Here is a 23,762-nt window from a genome sequence, read left to right as displayed (position 1 = left end):
AACCACAACCAATCAACACACACTTCTCTCAGTGCTTTGGGTGTTTGGGTCACTGTGTTGTCATGTGTTCACAACCACAACCAATCAACACACACTTCTCTCAGCCGGACCGGCCTGGAATTGTAAGATGGAGGCATTCTGGGTTGATGTCATGTGATTTATCCACAACTGAAACAGGGTTAAACCATTCTGGGTTGATGTCATGTGATTTATCCACAACTGAAACGGGGTTAAACCATTCTACAAATGCCTTCTAAATTAGTAGTTCTCACATTTTCAAGACTTTTCTAAAATAATTCAGATAGCAGTGCTGTGAGCTTTATGTATATTATATCTGCTATTTTTGAATAGCCAACACTAAAATCTAAAATGAAACAGAAGCTTTCCCTATTTTAATGGGTTATGGAATATGTTGACTTTTGGAACTTGTAATGCTTAGCTCCAGTTCCATCTATCTGATCGCTTTCCATCAAAGAAGTACAATATGTACAGAAGAATACTATTTCTTTTTTTTGTAAAACAGCAACCAAGGAAAGATAATCTAAAATTAAACCGACAATTGTTGACATCAAGCCAGAAGTACTGAAATCTTTCAATCAAAAACTCTTGGGCTTTTCTGGAACTGGTTTGTTTTTTGCACCCTGCTGTTAGAATTTCGGGTCAGGAGGGATTGAACCGTTTTTTCTTAACTGTGCATCCATTTCAAAGTAACAAATTGTTCACTGCATTTGGATGTTGTGTGAAGCTGTTTCAATCTCTGTTCAACTCACACTAACAGGAGACTGAGGGCTGTATTTTGCGTGTCTTAAGTACCAGGTCTTATTCCCTAACTTGAGTAAACTAAAGACCTGGAGGCGTGATCAATGCCATTTGGCTATTCTGAGTGGGCAAAGAGCATTGATCACGCCTCCAGGTCTTTAGTTTACTCAAGTTAGGGAATAAGACCTGGTACTTAAGACACGCAAAATACAGCCCTGAGTCTCTGCGTTGAATGTCTTCAGAGTGATCTAAAAATCTTGCATTGTATGGACTGCATTCAAAGCCCTCTATCTCAGAAACGACATTCATTAGTTTCTGGGGAAGACAAGGTTTTTCAACGGCCTGTAGCAGGCGCTGTGATACTCGCGGTCGGGGTTGTTCACCACCGACCGAAAGAACAACAACCGGTCACGGCAACACACACAGCATTTTGTCATTGTAACATGTGGTTACGGATATTTGGCTCTTCAAAGTAATTAATGCTGGCGGGAATTGGGTTTTAAAGGTGTGTGTGTGTGTGTGTGTGTGTGTGTGTCTGCGTACGTGTCTTTCTGGGATTCTCGGTGCATTCAGTGGCACTATAGTGGTGTGATGATTTTGTTCTGCTCACTTTGAGATTTACACAAAGTGCATTATTAATTAAATACATTATTATTACTAGACCGGTGGCCGGCTGTAGAGCACTGAGTCAGTAACAATGCAAGTTGGAGATCAATTCCCCACCCGGCTATGCAGTACCCGTTGTACCCGTGTTAAAGTACCCGTTCCACCCATCTGTCTGTGTCCCTTTTATGCCCATATATGGACATTTCTGTATCTGTCTCTCTGTGTCCTTTATTCCTATATATGGAGTTCTGTGTCAGGCATGCCCAAATATGGAGTGTTGTGATGTCAGAAGTTAGAACAGGCCAGCTCCATATATGGATCCTGGGCAGGGGCCATGTCCAGAGCCCGGGCAGAGGCCTTTTGTGGCGGTTGTGGACAACCGTGGGTTCGACCAACTCGACACCGGGCACTGCACTCCCTGTGGAGGTGTGGAACGTGTGTATCAAATTTGAAGTTGGTGTGGTGAACGGTTCTCGAGTTACGTGGATTACAGACGTACACGCGTACATATGGAGTTCTGTGTCAGGCATGCCCAAATATGGAGTGTTGTGATGTCAGAACAGGCCAGCTCCATATATGGAGCCTGGGCAGGGGCCCTGCACAGAGTCCGGGCAGAGGCCTTTTGTGGCGGTTCAGGACAACCGTGGGTCCGACCCACTCGACACCGGGCACTGGTTTGCGCGTCTTACTGGTTATTAATATTAGGATTATTTCAAACATCAGCTACAGTGTTATGGTATCGTTGCTGTCGGGCAGAAACCTAGTATCTCCATATTTCAAATTGTTATGTTTTTAATTTTCCATAAATGAAAGTTCTACTTCATCATACAAGATTGTCACACACAAGTAGTGAAAATAGCCGATCTACAAGCATCTCAGCATGTCTCAATTCACAATTTTTTAAAGTCATAATACAAAAGGAACGGTTTTGGACATACAGCAGTGACGATATCTTGTTTAGATGACTCTAGCAAGACACTGTCACGGGTCAATATGGAGTTAAATGGACACTCCCAATTTTACTGTCTATGCGTCATTCATTCCCCCCTCAACTTTCCCTTTAGCAGCACAGTATGTGCCTGCTGTCAGTTGGTAACCTTGTATGTCCAATTTCTTTTTGTGAAAATAGCTCATCTACAAGCTCTCCCGACACGTTGCGAGTTTGCATTTCTGCTATTATCACAACTTTTGTGTGACACTTTTGTAAAGTAGAGTATTCATTTATGGGGAAACACCATAAAATGTGAAATATGGAGATAGGAGACTCTGCCTGACGGCGATGATGTTGCTATCATGCTGTGAATCTCAGCGGTCACCCTGGCTATGACATCATCAGTCTGTGACCCCCAGCTCCCAAGGAGGTGATATCACTGTCTGCACAGACTGTCTGACATACACACACACACACATGCACACACGCACACACACACACATCCGCACTCACACACCCGCACGCACACACACACCCACACTCACAAACACATGCACACACAAAACCTCCCCATGCAAAAACCCATGACAGCTGTCTCAACAACTGACCAACCCCCTTGGGCCCACTTAACCTTTGACCCCTGGATCCAGCCAATACACACAGGGCCATCAGGGGAGACTGTCCTCGGACACACATGATGAAACTATGTAAGGTAACCAAAAACAGTCTAAATAAATCACAATAAATGTCAATTTACAGTGTAGCTAGCACCGTCAGTAGCAGCTGCGTTCACTCTGGCAGATAACGAAACATACAAAGCTACAGAACAAAGCAGCATACATACTGTATGTTACAGAGTCGCCGTTTGGTTTAACTGAATGAGCTTGTTGACGTCATCAAGCAGCGCGTCGGTCGTCAGACAAGCACGAAAAATATTAAGGAAAATAAAGCCTGGGGCTAAAAAAAGAACATGGAACTAGCAGACAGAAATAATTGGTTTTCTACAAGCAGGAGTTGTGTGGTGAGAGGAGGTGGAGTGGAAATGGTTAAACAACACTTTTGTAGCTTTTTGTACATTTTGTAGCTTTGTATCTGTAGTTGAAGCCAGTTCAACTTGGATAGTAGCTTTATAGATTTTGTAGCAGCTACAAACATTGGGTGTAGCTTTGTATGTCGTTGGTTTCCATTGAAGGGACGAGATTCTGGAGATCTTGTCCCTCTTGGTGCTGGGTGTGTCGCTCAACGGTTCTGGTGTTTACGGGTTTGCTTTGTGTGTCTCTTTTGAGTGTGCTTGTTGATTTGCAGAGTGGCTGCAGGTGGCATTCTGGTTTCGGCCACAATTTTCATGTCCTGCACGCTGAAACATTACAATTTAGGCATTTAGCAGACGTTCCTTATCCAGAGCAATTTACAGTAAGCAGTTGAGAATCAGTGAAAATCTAGATTAAATGAAGGTAAGTTATATTGAGTCCTTGAAGTGCCAGTTTGAAAAGTTATTTTTAGAAGGATAGAGTATTGGGGAATGTTAATGTTTAATGAGGTAATAAGACACGACGTTATTGGTTATTGGCATGGCTGCTCTGCGGTTCCTCACACAGCTGTACAGATTAGCACAGTTCAGCGTGACCTCCAGTGTTTTACTGCTTTCATACAATAGTTACTAAGAAAATAAAACATATTCGTTGATGTTCGTGGCTGTCGGGTAGAAACCTTGTACGTCCAAAACGGTATTATTTTAAAAAACGGTTAAATATTGAAAATTGCCGATCTACAAGCTCGCAACGTGTTGTGAGCTTGTAGAGCTGGTAGTTTCACTACTGTGTGAGGAAGTAGGACGTTCATTTACAAAAGTTAAATATGGATGTTTCTTCAGCGGATGAAAAAGTTATTTACAGGGGTGACCTGAGCCAAAAATATTTGAGAACCACTGTTACAGTATATGTGTAGCGCCGTCGACAGTAAACATTACTTGTATGAGATTGTGTGCTAAAATCAACGATCTGGCAAGAAGTTGTTGAAAACTTCTGCGTGTTTCAAAGTGCTGATTCATCAGATTAACTGAAATTGAAGGATATAGAGATGCAGCACACACACACACACACACACACACACACACACACACACACACACACACACACACACACACACACACACAGACAGGCAGCCTCCATAACTCCCACCACATTCTGAAGTGTACATTTCCAACAGGACTAGAGTTACGACCACAGGACGTGAAAACTTGAGTTAGAAAGATAATCACCCTTTGTTTGAAATGGGTTTAAAAGAACAGATTCCTCCTTAAATGCCACAAATCAGCCTTGTAACTTTGTCCTACTGTATCAGCATGGAGGGGAAAAGCGTTCCTCTACTATACCAGCCAGTGTTGCCAAACTTTGTGAGAGAAACAAGCGGCCAGGTCTATCAACACAAGCCTGATTAGGTCGCATGATCACACACACACACACACACACACACACACACACACACACACACACACACACACACACACACACACACACACACACACACACACACACACACACTGGTGGGTCCCAGTTGACCACTTATATACCCTATATACATCTTGAAAAGAAAATCAAATATTACATTTTAAATACACAAATCTTGTATGGGGGGACAGATGCATATTCATTTGGAGGTCTTTGACATTAAGATGTTTGAGAACCACTGATCTCAACAAGAGACTGCAAGCCCAAATAAATAAACAACCACACTTTAGAAATGAGCCCAAAATACTGCAACCGCCACTACCAATATTTACAAGCGACTTTACAGGAAAGAAAACAAGTCCAAAGTCGCTTATAATAAGCAAGAATGATTATTATTATAAGCGACTGACTACCAGCCAACACTGTCACTGATGTCTTCATACTCGCTGCTCCCCCCTGTGGAGTCACGTTGTGTTCGATGCAGTTGTGGACAGGGTACACTGGGCTTTTGAAAAAAATAAAAAATATATTTAATTTTGATGTTTTCACATAAAGATGAATCATAAGTGTACACTAGGCTTTTGAATAAAAGGTTCAAGCACTATATTCTAGTACTCATTGCTGTGGAGTAGACTCAGCAGTGTCTGAACTGTTTGTTCAGTAACAGGGATCTCCCTGTCCCTCCAGCTCTTTAATAAACGGAAAATACATTTTCAGGTGGCTTGCAAAATTTCACCCAATTATTGAGCTTATTTGCATATAGTGTTCCAGTTCCAATTCTGTCTGCTCGTTTCACCGTGTCCTCACTTACAATTTCACTTGTTTAATCACAGATGTCCTGTCTGAGTTCTCTATCCTGATTGGATAAAATTGGTGTGCTGAATAACAAAACTCTCCTGATTTGCTGAATTTGGCAACCCAGCTGTATATGTATTTTAGAGACGTAGAGACCCCTGATCAGGTGGAGCGAGATCAATTCGTGGCGGTGACGACTCGCCACGACCTATTTTTTTACGCCATGACGTATTCTTCATTATCCGCCATGGCAGAACAAAATCCGCCGTGGCGAGTACAGAATCCGCCATGGCGACGACTCGCCACGACCTATTTTTTTACGCCATGACGTATTCTTCATTATCCGCCATGGCAGAACAGAATCCGTGGCGAGTACAGAATCCGCCATTGTTTATTTTTTTTTGCGTGCCGTGGTGCAGGTTTTATTGTCCTAGTATTACTATTCTCGGAATTATTTCATCCTCTTGTAGCGTAACGGTTAGCGCTCTCGCCCCTATAGTCAAGGCACTGTGCCGGGCCAGGTTCGATTCTTGCAAAAAACAAACTTTTTTTTTTTAAAGTTATTTTTTTACCCGTACATACAGTGTGTGTGCGTGCGTGCGTATACAGTGTGCGTGCGTGTATGCGTGCGTGCGTATACAGTGTGTGTGTGTGTGTGCGTGCGTGCTTCATCGTATTTATTATTATTATTATTATTATTAATATGCAGGTAATAATAATAAATACGATGAAGCACGCACGCACGCATATACAGTGTGTGTGCGTGCGTGCGTATACAGTGTGCGTGCGTGTATGCGTGCGTATACAGTGTGTGTGTGCGTGCGTGCGTGCGTGCTTCATCATATTTATTATTATTACCTGCATATTAATAATAATAATAATAAATACGATGAAGCACGCACGCACACACACTGTATACGCACGCACACACACTGTATATGCGTGCGTGCGTGCTTCATCGTATTTATTATTATTATTATTATTATTAATATGCAGGTAATAATAATAAATACGATGAAGCACGCACGCACACACACACACACACACACACTGTATACGCACGCACGCATACACGCACGCACACTGTATACGCACGCACGCACACACACTGTATGTACGGGTAAAAAAATAACTTTAAAAAAAAAAGTTTGTTTTTTGCAAGAATCGAACCTGGCCCGGCACAGTGCCTTGACTATAGGGGCGAGAGCGCTAACCGTTACGCTACAAGAGGATGAAATAATTCCGAGAATAGTAATACTAGGACAATAAAACCTGCACCACGGCACGCAAAAAAAAAATAAACAATGGCGGATTCTGTACTCGCCACGGATTCTGTTCTGCCATGGCGGATAATGAAGAATACGTCATGGCGTAAAAAAATAGGTCGTGGCGAGTCGTCACCGCCACGAATTGATCTCGCTGTCTCTCCCCCTGATACCCGTTACTGAAAAAAATAAATAAAAAGCAATATCAATGACAATTTATAGATATTTAAAAAAGAAGAAAAAAAGAAAAAAAAATACATGACCATCCTTCGACTTAGAACAACATGCTTCTGCACCACCACAGCCCTGTTTTCAGACAACCACCAATGTCTACAGTCTAGTAACCTCTGCAATGTACTTTAGAAGCTGAGTTTAGAATGGAAGTGTGTGTGTGCGTGCATGCCATAGAGGCTAAAAAAAGAGGTACATCACTTCTGTATGTGAAGCCAGACTGAGAAAAGTTAACTGAAAAGTTGGAAGGTTCATCTCCATGGTAGTGGTGAGAGTAACACAGTGGTGTGATGTTTATTGACATACAATTTGAACTCGGGAACTAGAAAACATAGTCACTCCTGTTCATATTTTTGCGTTGCTAACATGTAACATGCACGCATTAATGTAGCAGTGATTCTCAACCATTTGATGCCATTTGTTTCTCTGGGACACATATCTACAATCGTTAGTTGAACTCTGAGGATTTGTTGGTGTTATCCTTTTAGCCTTATTGTCTTACTGTACCAATGTGCTGTTTAAATTTCTGACTAGTAAAGTATTCAATCAATCATTCACCAATCAGTCAAATGCAACCATATTTGGTTCCATTCGTACTCTCACTCTCTCTTTTAGTTAGAATCATAAGTGATACATTTTGTTTAATCTTTGCTCTTTGCTCCCCAAAAAGACCCAAACAAGTGGACATGTAAAGTGTTGAATTGTTTCATTTAGGAAAACAATCGTTTTAGAAAATAATCTAAACCGTGTGCAACACTTTGTTTTGCTATTAGAATGATGAGTTGTACAGTAGGTCGGCTTTTCTCATTGTGCGCGACAATGTATGAACTGGACTTTACTGAGAACTGTGTTCAGCGCACAGAGGTCAGTGTGTTGGTGTGTTCAGCAGAGAGGTAAGAAGAGGTCATTGTGTTGTGTTCAAGTGTGTTGATACTGCTAGTGTTAATGCGGATTACTTTCTCTCTCTGTGTGTGTGTGTGTGTGTGTGTGTGTGTGTGTGTGTGTGTGTGTGTGTGTGTGTGTGTGTGTGTGTGTGTGTGTGTGTGTGTGTGTGCGCGTGCGCGCATAGGATTGTTTTGCAGTAGAAGGAGAGGATCTCAAACATGACTTTGAACGTCTACAGCTGGCAATGGAGATGGTGGGCTTCCTCCCTGCAACACGGAAACAGTAAGATAAGCACACACACACACGCTGTAACATTTAATTTATTGCGCATTTCAAAGTAACCCACACATAGCACAAATCTGTAGCGTGTGACCTTAGACTAGAGAGAGGGGAGAGATTCAGGTCAGGTGTGGAATAAGCCAGAGAGGGAAGTGGAGGGGATGCAAATGGAAGGAGGGGCCATGGCATGAGAGAGAGAGAGATTATACATGGACTGAGATGAGAGGGAATGAGGGAGGCATTGCAAAACGTAGCATCATCTGCTTGTGGAGAAATAGATGTTTACACCAATTAATTTCAAAGGACATAAAAACAAATCTGGTGGGGAAACATTCACAAATAGACCATCTACAGTGGGCTCGTAGAGAACATCTGGGATGTCTCTTCTCTCCCTGCAGGATCTTCTCCTTGCTGTCGGCCATCCTGCACCTGGGGAACATCCGCTACAAGAAGAAGACGTACAGAGACGACTCCATCGACATCTGCAACCCAGAGGTCCTGCCCATCGTCTCCGAGCTGCTGGAGGTATGCTGCTGTGCACCATTAAGTCTCTCTAGACGGACTGCTGACTCCCACAATGTTCAAATGCTTCCATCAAGTTCTGAAAACCTGCCCCCCCCCCCCTGACTCCAGTTCGTCTTTGTTTGCAGTTATTTGCAGATCTATATATTTTGTTTAATTCCAGACTCTAGCATTCAGAGATTGTGGAATAGTTGTCTGGCTACACAAGACTAATGCAGGATTGACTCCTCATGAGAAATTCTTTGATATTGCTGTAAACATTATGTTTATTTCTATGCAAGACCATCAATGACATTGCAGTGCAGGTGATGATCATGCATCCAATTTCCTCTGCGGAGTGCATTATTTTTTGATAACCACATGGCTCAGAGTTGATTATCCCGCTCATACCATTGCACTACAATTAAAATATAAAGAGTGTTTAGCCATAATGGGGCAATCTTGATCAACCTTGGAGTAGACGTTGCCTTACTTTTCCAGCAAGTGGAAGAGGCTGTAGTTCTGACCTAGAGGCGAATACCAACTGTGTCAGACTGCTGACTATAGTCACGTGTCTCTGTCTCGCAGACGGGCGGACGGACACACGCACACACAGACAACTTGACAAGTGATATATACCATCATAAAAATAATTCATACCCTCTGGCCAATTAGAATAGAGTATTCTCCGTGACCATGGTCATCATTGTTTTTGGAACATACATTTTGTCTGTAAATGCTTGTCGTTAAAACATTTCAGAGGGCTTGTTGAAAGGAAAACAACTAGAGAAAAAGAATACCATCTGTTGTACGTCTGAGGGCTTTTCTTGTTTGGAAATTACAGTAACATGGTTTTCTATACTGCAGTTGCAGTAGTGTAACGTAACTAAAAAAACACACACTAACCACTTAGTGTAAATTTTGGACATTTGAAAATGGCCGGTGATCTACTGAAATGGGACATTCTGCATAATGAATACTTTCCACTTTTGGTACTTAATGTACATTTTGATAACAATACATTCCAACAGACATGCATACATTCCAACAGACATTCCATCCGCGGTTTCGCGGGTGGAATGTCTGTTGTTTTCATGTGTATTTATGGTTTTCGTTGCTCCATAAATAACTTTGTGACCGACCTGTTTTCCAACAAAAGAGCCGGAATCTGAACCTGGACCTGTTTTTAAATGAGTCAGGAGGAGGAACTCTATTGGCGTGTGCGGCCACTTTCTTGTTTTTTCAAGATTCCCTCTGCAGGAGGAGGAACTCCACCTTGAGTTGACCAATTGTAGTGTAGACCAGGGGTTTTCAACTGATTGTGAACCAGTCCAGGGACCACCACCTTGACTAAGAATCAACCTGGGGACCAGTGTTGTGTTGCAATGGGATGTGGGCTAAGATTAGTGCTTTCGTAACACTTGCTATGGAATGCTGTATACTGTTTCTCAAACGATGTACAGTACTGACAAACACATGTGGTACCTTAACCATTATCCCTAAACTTTTTTGCGATATTTTACAATTTTGCGATATTTTAAAATAGTTCAACTAGCCGATCTACATCCACACATTATGAGCTTGTAGATCGGCTATTTGAACTATTTTAATAATGGTATTAATAGTAATATATATATATATATATAGTAAAAATGGCAAATACGTGCAAGCTATAGCACATGATGACATGATTATATGGGCACATTTCATAATAATGATGAGGTGACTCAATCAGGCAAGCTGGTACACTTCTTAACTGCCTTTTCTGTGGAATTTCTTAACCTCAGACTTCCCAGTAATTCTAAAACGAATTAATACATGACTATCATTGCGCACGTTCATGTTATTGGGGCAATGACTCGTGAACACTATGTTTCATACATGAACGCGTGCAAATGGCGCAATGATAGTCAACGGCACAGCGCGTTCACGATTTGGCCCAATCCATCCCAGAATGCACTCTGTTCCTACCCGGAAGGAGGAGTGAAATTGCCTCATGCGCTTTTGAGCAACTTAATGCAAGTGGATGGGAGGAGAAATCCGGTGCCGTTTCTATTAATATATATACTCTAAGATCTGACCTCATCAAACCCTGTACACTCAAGACACGCTCCATATACGGCCAGTACAGAATTCATTCCATATGTTGAGAAAAATACAACACAGAATATAGTTAAACACCTTGTCTGGCATGATGCAACACACAGTCCATGTGCACATTGTGCTTCCAGTGCTGTCCTCGGATGCATTCTTACAAGAACAATTCTGTGTCCTGTAGAGACTTCCGTGTGTGTGTGTGTGTGTGTGTGTGTGTGTGTGTGTGTGTGTGTGTGTGTGAGTGAGTGAGAGAGAGATAGAGAGAACGATGTTTAGCGGAAGAGATAAGGATAAAAGTGTGCTATGAAGTGTGTTATTGTTGCGGACACACACACACACACACACACACACATTACTCTCATACGCATCATTTCTGTATGCGCTGTAGACCCAGACAGGAATAGCTCATCTATGACCTCTACTGTATGTTGCTGTCCTTGATAGGACAGTCAGCTAAATGCAAAAGAAAAAAAAATTGCCCCACACAAGTGTAAATGTCACGTTGGGTGTGATGCAACGGAGCAAATTCCCGCGCTTCAAGCGCTATGATTATTTGTATCACGTCAGGTGTGAATGCACACATCAAGCCCTGTGCACTCGCTAGAGAGCAAAACATGTTCATCATATTGGAGTATATGAGCTAATAAAGAACACATTCTCACACTGTGTGAATGTAATACAGCTATCACCACTACTACTACTACCACTACTACTACTACTACTACTACTACTACAACAACAACACACTGGCGTGGCGTCATATGAGGTACTTCCCAGCCAGGGACAAACTGATTGGCCCAGGTGTCGACTGACGTGTGAATGGGAACGAGAGTGGCTGGGACATCCTGTTTCCCGTGTGGGCGGAGTAGGAAGTTGGCAGGGCAGGATGGAGGGCCGACACGTAGACATATAAACGTAGACGCCCTTTTCCGGCTCTGAGGCGCGTGTCACAATTGAAGGCACAATTTTCCCGAGATTCCTTGCAAAGCATTTGCCTTCAATGAGCAGCTTCCGCGTGCGTAACATAAGTCCCGGAAAATATGCGCTGTGATTGGCCAGTGGTCACTTGAGTGACAGCGAGACAGAGCGAGAGACATGGTGGAGACGCATGTGTGACGTCACTTGGGCAGCGACGCAGCGTGCGTTCAGAAATCCCCCTATGGGGATTACAATGCAAATAAAAAGTACATGAACCCGTGGATTTGCGCCCTCTACCGATATTGACGTCAGACTTTGGTGCTCTATTCTGCTGGGTTTAGGATGTCGCCACTGTCGGGCACCGGAAACCTTGTATGTCCAAAACCCTTCCTTTTTGTTGTTCTAAAATTGTGGACATTGATCTGTAAATGTACTATTTTCACTACTTTTGTATGATGAAGTAGGGCAGGCATAAATTTACAAATAAACGTGAACATTTGAAACATGCAGATATGAGGTTTCCACCCGATGGTGTGCATGTGAGTGACCTATCGGATCTCCGTGTGTGTGTGTGTGTGTGTGTGTGTGTGTGTGCTAGACACACCGACGCACCCAGTTACCGCAATGCATTGCTGTTTAGAGGAGAGAGATGGTGATATCTACAGTATGTTATGGAGAGAACAATCACCAAAATCTCACCGTGAAACATCAAGTGTAAACTGGAGGTGGACCACCATCAGTGGCCGTGCTCTTCCCCAAAGCGATTCAGATTCATGCAGAAAACAAAGGACTGTGGTTTAACTTAAGCCTGAGAGAATTTCACTTTTGTGCACCTTTTTATTTAAATGAGGGATTTGGAAAGTTGGTGGATTTTTTTGAGGGGCGCTAGCCACTCCTGTATTCAGCTATTAGTGTAGAATTTTAGGGTTGGGGTTAGGGTTAGGGTTAGAATCTTACACAAACATAAAATTCCCATTGACAATGAATGGAGAATGTACGTCATATGTGGACGAGCAAATCGACATGTTACGTAACATAACATAACATCGACATAATGATAAGAGCGGCCCTCACATTTCACACAGGTGTGCTTTTGATTTATTGTTTTGCTGAGGAAACGGATCTGCTCTTGCATGAATCATCAACAAAGCTGACGTGAAACAGACGTGGGAGGAGGTAAACAGTGAAAGTGTCCTACGTACATCTTTCTGGCATCACCACAGAATGGCTGCACAATGCTGAAAGACATATAAAGATGTCAGGACGACGAGGCGGGGGGGAAACAAAAGCTCGATGCTCACTGAAAACGTCTAGTGGAAGGTGGACCACCCTCAGTGGCCGCAGTGCTGCCGCTAGCTGACACCATATTTGGGCATGGAGTTGTTCCTTCCTATAAGTCCTGTAATGTGTCCTTGACTCCTTGCTTACGTCAAGAAGACGTGCGATATCTTAGCATATCAACTTAATAATCTATTAAGGTAGCATATTTAAAAGGTAGCAGCTCTGTTTATATGTAGTAGGTCTAGAGGTCTACTCGGTACAGATTGTATTCCATTAGCTTTGGCTAACCTTCTTTTATCACAAATCTTGCTGCTGTGTTTTATTTAATAATAATTCATGAATTAATCATTTAGATACACACTCCTTGTGGTGTCTTCTGTCACTGTATATTTGCAGTTTGCACATACTCTAGGTGAGGTTCATCCTCTGCTTTGGACCCATGCTGGGAGCAGTTGTTGTGTCACTCGGGGAGCAGTTACGGGTTAAGTGTCATGCTCGAGAACACTTCGACACATTGCTGAGGCCTGGAAATGAACCTGGGACCGTCGGCGTTCAATTCGGGCTCTCTCTCTAACCATTCGGCTATGGCCACAGAATGACAGGGACTGAACATCAGTACGGCTCTGCCTAATGCATGGCTGCACGCCAATTGACATAATAGCGCTATTACGGGCCAGTCCACATCAAGAATGATAACGATAATGACGCGAGCCTCCACGCTGAGGAATGATAACGTGCTGTAAACAGTGGTGCCAAGGAGCATGCGTTGCACACTCCAGCTGTGTCCATATCTATTTTTGGAGCCTCAAAATAGATCTATATTTTATGATTTATGGGACTTCGAAAACACGTTGTGCTCTGAGAAAACACGATAATCTCTGGTAAAACTGAATGTCTAATTAGCCCTACTCTGTGTGTGTGTGTGTGTGTGTGTGTGTGTGTGTGTGTGTGTGTGTGTGTGTGTGTGTGTGTGTGTGTGTGTGCGCGTGTGCGCGTGCGCAGGTTAAAGAGGAGATGCTGCTGGAAGCGTTGACTACCAGGAAGACTATGACAGTGGGAGAGAGACTGATTGTCCCCTACAGGATGGCTGAGGTAATGCACTCGAACAACAGTGTGTTTGTCTGTATGTGGGACACTTTTCATCAGGGGTCCACTTCCTGCGTGACTTCCTGTTTCCTGTCAAGACAAACACACGCGAAGTGCAGAGAACACACACACACACACACACACACACACACGTCTATACTGTATTTTCTCCTCTTTTGTTACAAACTCTTATGGAATTTGTGATGAATTCTAGTGAAGAATGACAGGAAGGTGGAGGAGACATACAGTACATACAGTTTTTGTCCCACCTCTCTGCACCGAATGTCTTTGGTTTCTTTCTTTGCTCACTGAGAGCTCGAAGATCTGCTATTTTGGCAGAATAGGGATGCTACAGTATAGGGTCAGTGACACATCCCAACACACACAGCCTCACCGGCTCTCAGATGTTGTCACTACTGCTTTTCTGTTCCTGGACATTCAAGGGCTCTCCTAGCCTGGGATTCAGGAGTGGGAGCGATGCTAGTTCTCCAGGGTTTTCCAAGGTTTTCCAGGATTCGTGAAACCTCTTACAGGAGGTGAATTATTCACAGCGGCTTGCATAACCACTGGGAACAGCGATGATGCTAAAAATACATCAAACCATCAATAATGCAAGGAGAGAGAGAGAGAGAGAAGACACGAGCGATATTTAAATCATTTCAGTAGCCTTGAAATCAATAATAGGATATTATATGAATTATTATTATTATGATTTTTTTTCAATGCCACTTTGACCCAGTCCAGAATAGAATTGAAATGTTTTTTTTTTATCCAGTGCATATTTGCCTATTGACGTCATGGTCAAATTAAAAACAGACCAGATGAAATGAACATGTAATCCATCACAACAACAAAACAAAAAGATAATTTTAACCCAACCCTACTGCTCTCAGACCATCCAAATTGCTGTCATACATTCCTAATGCCTCCCATGAGCCAGCAAATCTACTCTATTACGTAAAACGAAACAATACGCTTCTGTCTTTGGATGTCTCTTATGTTCTGCTGTTCATTCTCTTTTAATAACACTTAATAGCTGCCAAGATGAGATCTCTAGTCTCCCATGTTAGTGCGCTAACGTTAGCTTATAGCGTGCCTTTCATTATCTGTAAACAGAGCGGCTAGTCGTAGGCGGCATAATGTAGCCCTGTTGGTTTATGGATCTATCAGGCGTCCGACTGACGTCTGGAGGCACTTAAAGCTCTGGCACTGCTGTCAGAACACCTAAAGTGTTACAGTACACCTCCATCATGCAACAACGCCGTTAAACAACTGCCTGGCTGCTATTACTGTGTACTGTAAAGGTCACATGTCAACGGTATGGTTTAGACAACCTGTCAACAAGAATTAACAAGAATTTGGGTGAAGTATTTGTCTGTTGTACAGTACTGGTTGTACTGGTCTGTGTGCCTGCCATGCAATAGCAAAACACAGCTTGGATTACGACATATTCCTCCCTACTTAATAATATTATAATATTTATTCCGCAAAGTTCATCCGTTAATACCGGCCGCACGGTTTACACAAGCCAAGCAATTGATTATATACATCAAAACGTGCGGCTTGGCCCGAGACAAGTGTGCATGTCAAATGATTGCCATTACTCGTTACCACTACCACAAAATATGACTAAATGTATGACTAAATGGAATTTTATTCAAAAGACTATGACTAAGACTAATTCAAAATTTGCTGTGAAAATCAACACAGCATGAATGCCTTGTACTGCCCTACACTTCTGGTTTCCTCTGTTTCTTCTCCAACACGCTGTCTTCTATCACACCATAAGCCCCGTTGGAAGCTTTAATGTCTGTTTAATTTGGGACTACTGTACATCGCTATCTGTCATTGTTATAGCTTTTTCCTTTCATTGCGATATTAATCGCAGCAACCTGACACTAGTTGTTGCTGTTAGCGTCGTGACACCTGCCGGCTGTGAGGTACAATGTCCCTGCCGGATGCAGACCTCGGGGGGCCTTGATGCTGATCAAACAAAGATCCTTCTCTTTGAGGATCTCATTGAGGTTACAGTAGTGCGCCGGCGCCCTATACATTATTTATGACAGCAGTCTGGTGATAGCATGTGCTGCTGTTAGCATCCTGGCTGCCAGTTTATCCAATCAATGATGAGTAGCTAGCAATTAGAGTCACATCTTCTAATAATGATAATAAATGTACATATCAGATTTCCTTTCTCTGTTTTTCTATATTTGTTATCCTGTACTCTCCCTGCCCCCCCCTCCCCTTCTTCTTTTTCTTTTCTCTTACTCAAAACAAATACGATGGAGCTCGCGCAAAAACGAATTTCACCCACTTCTGTAGACCATTTACAGCCCGTAAAGATTCTGATTCAACTGTTAATATTGGCGCTGTGTGTGTGTGTGTGTGTGTGTGTGTGTGTGTGTGTGTGTGTGCACGTGTGTGTGCATCAGGCGGGCACAGTGAGGGACTCCATGTCCAAGTCTCTGTACAGCGCTCTGTTTGACTGGATCGTGTTCAGAATCAACCATGCCCTGCTGAACACCAAGGACCTGGACGAGAAGGCTAAGGTAACACACACACACACACACACACGCATGCGCGCGCACGCTCTCTCTCTACTCTCTCTGTATTGCGTTGAAGGCTGTCTCTCATGTGTGACTGAAGTGAATAGGTGTGAGGATGTGTGTGTGTGTATAGCAGCTGGCAGGCTGCACCCAGTGGGCATCCAAGGGATTAGATCACACACCATTCTCAGCCCTTCCCTCTCTCGCGGTGTGTGTGTGCTCGTGTGTGTGTGTGTGTGTGTGCTCGTGTGTGTGTGTGTGGTGTGTGTGTGTGTGTGTGTGTGTGTGTGTGTGTGTGCATGCGTGCGTGTGCATGCGTGCGTGTGCATGCGTGCGTGTGCGAGCGAACTCTGGGCCAGATGGCATCATGTTCATCTCAGCTCAGTTTACCCCCTATGGTGCACTGTGCGTGTGTGTGTGTGTGTGTGTGTGTGTGTGTGTGTGTGTGTGTGTGTGTGTGTGCGTGCGTGCGCGTGTCTTTCCCTTTGGCATTGACATCATACATGTTCTGTCTGTCTGTCTGTCCATCTCGCTCTCTGTCTGTTTCATAATCCATTTAGACCTAGGGTGGAAATCTCAATCCTTTTGTTGGGTGGAAATCTCATACTGTATGTCCAAAACTGTTTTCAGAATTCAAATAAAAAAATAGAAGATGTACAAGCTCTCGAGCTCATACATACCACTTTAGGTGCTTTTGTATGACGCTGTGTGGTATGATCAAGTAGGGCGTTCATTTATTAAAAAGATAGATAAGACAAGAGGTTTCTGCCCCAGAGCATATGGCATATGCCTTCTAAATCCTTTTTCTCAATATATTATTTGATACATTTCTGCACATGTTATTTTCAAATCATCATCGTCCCATCATGATGTTTTAATCTGCTCCGAGTCTGTATTCATTCCAGATGTGCATGCATTGTGCTGCAGGTGTTCAGTCTGTATTAATTGTAGATGTGCATGCGTTGTGCTGCAGGTGTTCAGTCTGTATTCATTGTAGATGTGCATGCGTTGTGCTGCAGGTGTTCAGGATGTTGTTGAACTGTGCTGCGTCTCGTCTGTCCTCTCTGAACAGCTGCTGTCCATCGGCGTGCTGGACATCTTTGGCTTTGAGGACTACGAGAACAACAGCTTCGAACAGTTCTGCATCAACTTTGCCAACGAGAGACTTCAGCACTACTTTAACCAACACATCTTCAAACTGGAACAGGTCCTCTCCTCTCCTCTCCTCTCCTCTCCTCTCCTCTCCTCTCTATTCCTCATCCAGACAATTGTCTCTCAAACAGCCCTGACCCCATGTCAGATCTATTATCTGTTAAATTATCCACATCAGAACAAAACAAAACACTTTATCGTCAGTGGATCTGATGCCGTTTTAATTGGGGCTGGTTGAAAAGCCAGGGATAAATGGAAAACAGAGATGGCGGGGATCGTGGGGGTTGATTGAGAACAGAAGAGAGAGGTAGACAAATCATTTATATTTAAAGATGGGGGCTATTATGAACATGACTACATTGTGGAGTAGAGGGGGAAAGCTAAACCGTTTAGGAGATATGGTACAGCAATCAAAACAGTACTCTAGTCTACTCTGAATCTCCATGGTGATGGATTGCAACAGACTTGATCAATTAAACCAGTGGTTCTCAACCAGTAGTCCGGGGACCTCCTTGAGGGTGTTCCCGGTGGTCCCCAGCTGAATTATGTAGAGTTGGTTTCATTCTACACACAATCCTATCCAAAGACAACTAAATATTCTAAGTCTTGGGTCTGAGAGGTGGTCCTGGTGGTGCTCAAATGCAGAATACATAATTGACCTTGATTTGAACCACTGAATTAAGCCCATCACATTGCACAATTACAGGCTGCAACCTTTCATTGAATTGAATACATTTTAGTGTAGCAGCCAGCTACACTCAACTAAATTGAACGTGTCATCAGGCATCGGCACAAAATGAACGTGCCACAGATTCATTCACTAATCACTAAATATATAAATGATATAAAAATTGGTCAAACAGCACTTGGATTGGATTGCCCTGTACTGAGACTGCTTTGAGCTGCAGCCAAAGCTAACAGCAGGGAACCCACTCCACTCAGAGAGTGTTTACACTCGTATGAGAAATGGATGAAAACACTTTATCCAAATTATATGTTTTGCCTGTTTTTTTTTGGGGGGGGGGGGTTGTATATTTAGTTTTGTTTTTGTTACTTTTTGTAATGGTATCTGAGGTCAGTTATGGCTATAACGTTACATGTGGTTCTGGAAGCAGAGACACAGATGTTTACAGCTGTTCCATGACCAGCTGTAAGGCCTGATGTCACTGCAGTGAGTCATTCAACTGCACGCACGCACGCACGCACGCACGCACGCACGACACAGAGTGCACACACACAGTCACACACAAGCACACACCAAAATATGTCAGCTGTGCCTGTCTCTCTCTCTCTACTGCCTGTTCTCCCTGTTTAGTCTGCTGTAAATCTGTCTGTCTACTTTACACACACACACACACACACACACACACACACACACACACACACACACACACACACACACACGCACTCTCTGTTTTCACTTCTCTGTGAATAAAACAGTGTTCCACACTTATGAATGCCTTACCCATGATGCAGTGTGGCTAAACCAGGAGATGTGGACAGACACCCTCAACACGACCCAAATTCACCACTTGTTATCTAACGACTTGAGGGTTCTTCTGAGTTCTGACCCCAAGGTGTGTGTGTGTGTGTGTGTGTGTGTGTAGGAGGAGTACAGGGCAGAAGGGATCAGTTGGCTCAACATCGACTACATTGACAACAGCGGCTGCATCAACCTGATCAGCAAGAAACCCACAGCACTGTTCCACCTGCTGGATGAGGAGTGCAAGTACGTCTTTGTGTGTGTGTGTGTGTGTGTGTGTGTGTGTGTGTGCGCTAGTAGCACTACATTAGAAATAATACATCCCTGCTTTGTTGATCCGTTAATGCTATGAAGGCCTCCCTCACTTCCCACTGGAGGAGTTAATAACAAGACTAAGTATTCCATTGCTTACCGTAATGAAAGCTGAAGAATACAAAAGTAGCTGCATAAACACGTGGGAACAATATTGTGTATATTCCTGTGAACCGTACATTATATTATATTGAGAGAGACTCCTCCACTCTAAGCCGCTCAAGGATGATAAAGTGCGTAGGGAGGAGAAGTGGATGGGGATTGAGGATCAACCTAACTAATTTATTTTGGGAGGTCTGCAGTTTCCTTTTTTTAGGCTCTTATGCTATTGTACCAGGATGTGCATGCATAATCAAAATGACGTTGGACAAGTGCCACTGCCAGGAGCTGCAAGTGCTGCTGTCAATTTCTGTGTTTGACCTAAATAGTATCGAGAGTGTCGTCTGATAACCAAGTGCTGATTTTATGGAGTTCAGCACGTGATGATTTGTCGTGACCAGTGGCTTTAGAAGTTTTAAGGGCCTTGAGCTTCATCAGTACCTCCTCATAAGATACTTCATTAAAAGTATACACGCCTAACCTTAACCATAAGGTTTGAGGATCAAGATTGAAAGGTTGAAAAGTGTGCGTGCTTATAAGAAAAAGCTTTGCCTCATGTGGTTATTGGCATTTATAGACAGTCACTCCTTGAGCAACACAGAATGCTCCACACCCCCAGCCGGTCCACCAATCACAGCTCTGAGACATTAATGACAACAGTGTGAGCTGCAACATTTTTCAGAAGGTATGAGCCAAGTGGCTCACAGCCTCTGAGACATTCCGCATTACATGAAGTCAAACAATCTGGCTCACAGGCGTTGTCTTAACTAAGCAGTATAAATGAGACTTACACGGTGTCCGTGGTGGCAATAAAGTGTACATTCTAAATGCAATATAATGGTGAAGAATAGTGTACAGTCTACATAGAAATATCCAAACAAGATATGAACGCAATCTGCACAGTATTCCTATTGCAGTTCACCTTTTCACTTCAAAAGTCTTAAGTCTGGGATAGTAGCTGTCCCTGAGCCTGCCCTGTTGGACTGAGATCTGCCAGGCAGTAGCAGAGTTAATATTCCATTGATGGGGTTAGTAGGGTCTTTTATGAGCCTCTGGGCCTTCCTTCATCCTACTCCTCTGGGTATAGAGGTACTGCCTGGCTGCCATCTGAGTTCTGGGTGATGTTTTTGCCATCCTCTGTTATGTATAGGGTCTCATGTTTTGAGTCAGGATACTCTCAGTTGGTGCACCTTCTGCAAAAGTTGCAGAATAAAGCCTCGTTTATACTTAGTTGCGTTGGTGTCAGGCTCAGTAAATTAGCTATTTACTGAATCAGTCTGTACTGCATGCAATACCTGTCCTCCGTTAATGACGTCCAGTTTATTTGATTGGCACCGTGTTTGTTAGTTTTCCACAGGCCACTAACCAGACGCTGTTGGACAAGTTTAAGCGTCAACATGAAGGAAACAGCTACATGGAGTTTCCTGCTGTCATGGAGCCTGCCTTCATCATACGACACTACGCTGGAAAGGTCAAATACGGAGTCAAGGTATGTTCATTCACAAGTTACTTTATAACACTAGTTTGTTTTGTCTTTATTTGAGCAATTTTTGCTTATTATTGAGATTGAAGCAATACAGGCATTATTCTGCACTGCACTCTTGACAGTGGCCACGTTTCTAAAATGCTAATTCCCTGTCTCTCTCTCTGTCCCTGCGACTTCAGGACTTCAGGGAGAAGAACACGGACCACATGCGTCCGGACATCGTGGCTCTGTTGAAGAGCAGTAAGAACGCCTTCATCTGCGGGCTCATGGGAATCGACCCCGTGGCCACGTTCCGCTGGGCTGTGCTCAGAGCTTACTTCAGAGCCCTGGTCGCTTTCAGAGAGGCCGGGCGTAGACACACAGATAAAAAAACTGGTGAGGCCGCACATACACGCACAGTCACTCGCGCTCACACTCACACTCACACTCACTCTCTCGCACGCACGCACAAATATACAAAAAAGAATATATAAACTATTTGTATGAAATTTTAAACAAGCCTCCAGTCCAGACCATGAAAAAGTCCAGACCATCGGCCTGATGGGGCTGCATTAAAATGTCAGGATTTAGAACTGAATTTATCAACAACACTACCTGATACCCAAATGCGGTGGCTCAGGTAGGTAAACGTGCTGTACTTTGTTTACTAGTGAATCTTTAAATGCATTTCTCTCTCTTTTCTGACCCGTCCGTCCCTTCGTCAGGTAATGATTCTGCTGTGTCCTGTTCCGCACCGAAGGCAGTGCAGAGTTTTAGCTTCCTTCATCACCCTGTTCACCAGCGAAGCCTGGAGATTCTGCAGAGGTGCAAGGACGAGAAATACAGTAAGACGAAAGGGATACAATGAATTACAGTATGGAATTGTTGGCCAGCAGCAGAAGTGTACTGGCTTGTACTGGCATGGCTGTAAAAGGTCATAGTGTAGGTCATAGTGATCGCTAACATTAAAACATGATTGGAACTCAAATAAACTAAGCTGAAAATGTTCCATCTGATTCCATGTTACTATGAGCCAGTCCTCTGTAATCATCAGAGCTCTACCAGCTGTGTAGGCTCCAGTGAGGAGCCTTATTTCTAATGAAACTGTAGGGAAATAGTGTGTGTTTCTTTTTCTCCAAGGCTGAGCATTGAATACTTTGTACACCTTTACTTTAACAACTGTTTAAACTACAGTTTGGAGTCACTCTTGTCCAAAATATACAGTATGAAATGTATTCGTATTTATCTGCAGTAAGTAAGTAAGCCTCGCCGAGCCATGAGGCCCATAGGGGCAGTAGGCTATCTCCTGTTTCTGTAGTGTGAGGCAGATTGATGTGTAATACATCCCCTGGACATGACGCTAGTATAGTGCAGGGTCTTACCCCAGTCCAACCCTTGATGCTGGCCAGGGAGCAATTGGGTCCCGTTTTCTTTGTTATGACCCGGCCGGGGATCGAACCTCGACCTTCCAGTCGTATTGGCCCCCCAGAGCGTGTGGGGCCATATTGGCCCTTCAAGACGAACATTTGACAAGTAATGATAAATTCCACTATCATAATGAATTATCATCAGTCAGTTTTAGTTTCAGACTAATGAGAACATATTGCTTAATTTACTGTCCAATGACATGAAATGGTACAAGGGAAAGACTCCACAAAAAGACTACCCCCAAAAATTGGCGCGCACACATGTGCCCTTTTCTGGAGTTTGAGCCCCTGCCCCCCCCAGTGCTCTCTGCACGGCCCTGCACATACAGATCTAGGAATTGAGCTGCAGTACACTAAACTAACTATAAGCTAACTGTTCAATGAACCTTCAAACTGCATGCTGAAACATAATAAAATGAGACTTGTGTCGTGCAGGCGTTGGCAGAAGGAACCCTCGAACGCCCCTGTCTGACCTTCAAGGAGCTAATACCTTCAACGACAAGTCCAACTGGTAGGTAAACACATCAGTTTGGGTGTTTCAGATTTTATTTCCAGACTATATTCTTTGGTCACTTTGTACGTTTTGAAGCGTATGAAATGTCTGCCTCATTCCACCCTTCTCCCTCTCGTCTCATTCCATGTATAATCTCTCTCTCTCATGCCATGGCATTTTCATCCCTCCACTTCCCTCTCTGGCTTATTCCACACCTGACCTGAATTTCTCTCTCTCTCTCTCTCTCTCTCTCTCTCTCTCTCTCTCTCTCTCTCTCTCTCTCTCTCTGCCCCCCCCCCCTCTCTCTCTTTCTCTCTCTCTCTCTCTCTGCCCCCCTCTCCAGGGACGGTCCTGTGGTTGGGTGTAACGGTCGCAACTCCAGGATGTCTCGTCTGTCCCAAGCAGGGGGTCCGACTCTGGAAGAGGATGGAATCTTCATCAACTCCACCAATAGCAAACTGCTAGAGAGAGCCCAGGGAATACTACTGTGAGTTACACTGACTAATGGATAGACAAACAGACACACACACACACACACACACACACACACACACACACACACACAGAAAATCCGTAATTCTTTGTACATGACTTTGTGTAAACTGTTCTAAACGATCTGGTATTCATATTATTCATATATTTACAGATTACAGTCCGTTTACTTTCTATTTCCTGTTCCTGGTCTCTGTTGTTTCTATTGT

At 43.4% G+C, this 23,762-nt stretch overlaps 1 protein-coding gene across 4 annotated transcripts in view; it reads left to right on the top strand.

Moving 5' to 3' along the window:
- The window catches only part of LOC308314288 (unconventional myosin-IXAb-like), a 125,627-nt gene that overhangs the window by 69,453 nt on the left and 32,412 nt on the right, over nucleotides 1-23,762 (top strand). For all 4 annotated transcript variants that reach the window (XM_080761830.1, XM_080761829.1, XM_080761831.1 and 1 more), the window contains 11 exons: nucleotides 8,107-8,204; nucleotides 8,600-8,726; nucleotides 14,001-14,090; nucleotides 16,517-16,633; nucleotides 17,703-17,837; nucleotides 19,390-19,511; nucleotides 21,024-21,165; nucleotides 21,342-21,537; nucleotides 21,867-21,986; nucleotides 23,004-23,079; nucleotides 23,405-23,548. In XM_080761830.1, the coding sequence (XP_080617956.1) occupies nucleotides 8,107-8,204; nucleotides 8,600-8,726; nucleotides 14,001-14,090; nucleotides 16,517-16,633; nucleotides 17,703-17,837; nucleotides 19,390-19,511; nucleotides 21,024-21,165; nucleotides 21,342-21,537; nucleotides 21,867-21,986; nucleotides 23,004-23,079; nucleotides 23,405-23,548 (1,367 nt within the window). The remainder of the gene's footprint in view (nucleotides 1-8,106; nucleotides 8,205-8,599; nucleotides 8,727-14,000; nucleotides 14,091-16,516; nucleotides 16,634-17,702; nucleotides 17,838-19,389; nucleotides 19,512-21,023; nucleotides 21,166-21,341; nucleotides 21,538-21,866; nucleotides 21,987-23,003; nucleotides 23,080-23,404; nucleotides 23,549-23,762) is intronic.

The sequence above is a fragment of the Protomyctophum bolini genome (assembly GCF_963924005.1).
Source record: "Protomyctophum bolini genome assembly, chromosome: 4".
NCBI classification, from domain to species: domain Eukaryota; kingdom Metazoa; phylum Chordata; class Actinopteri; order Myctophiformes; family Myctophidae; genus Protomyctophum; species Protomyctophum bolini.
This window is presented reverse-complemented; position numbering and strand designations above follow the sequence as displayed.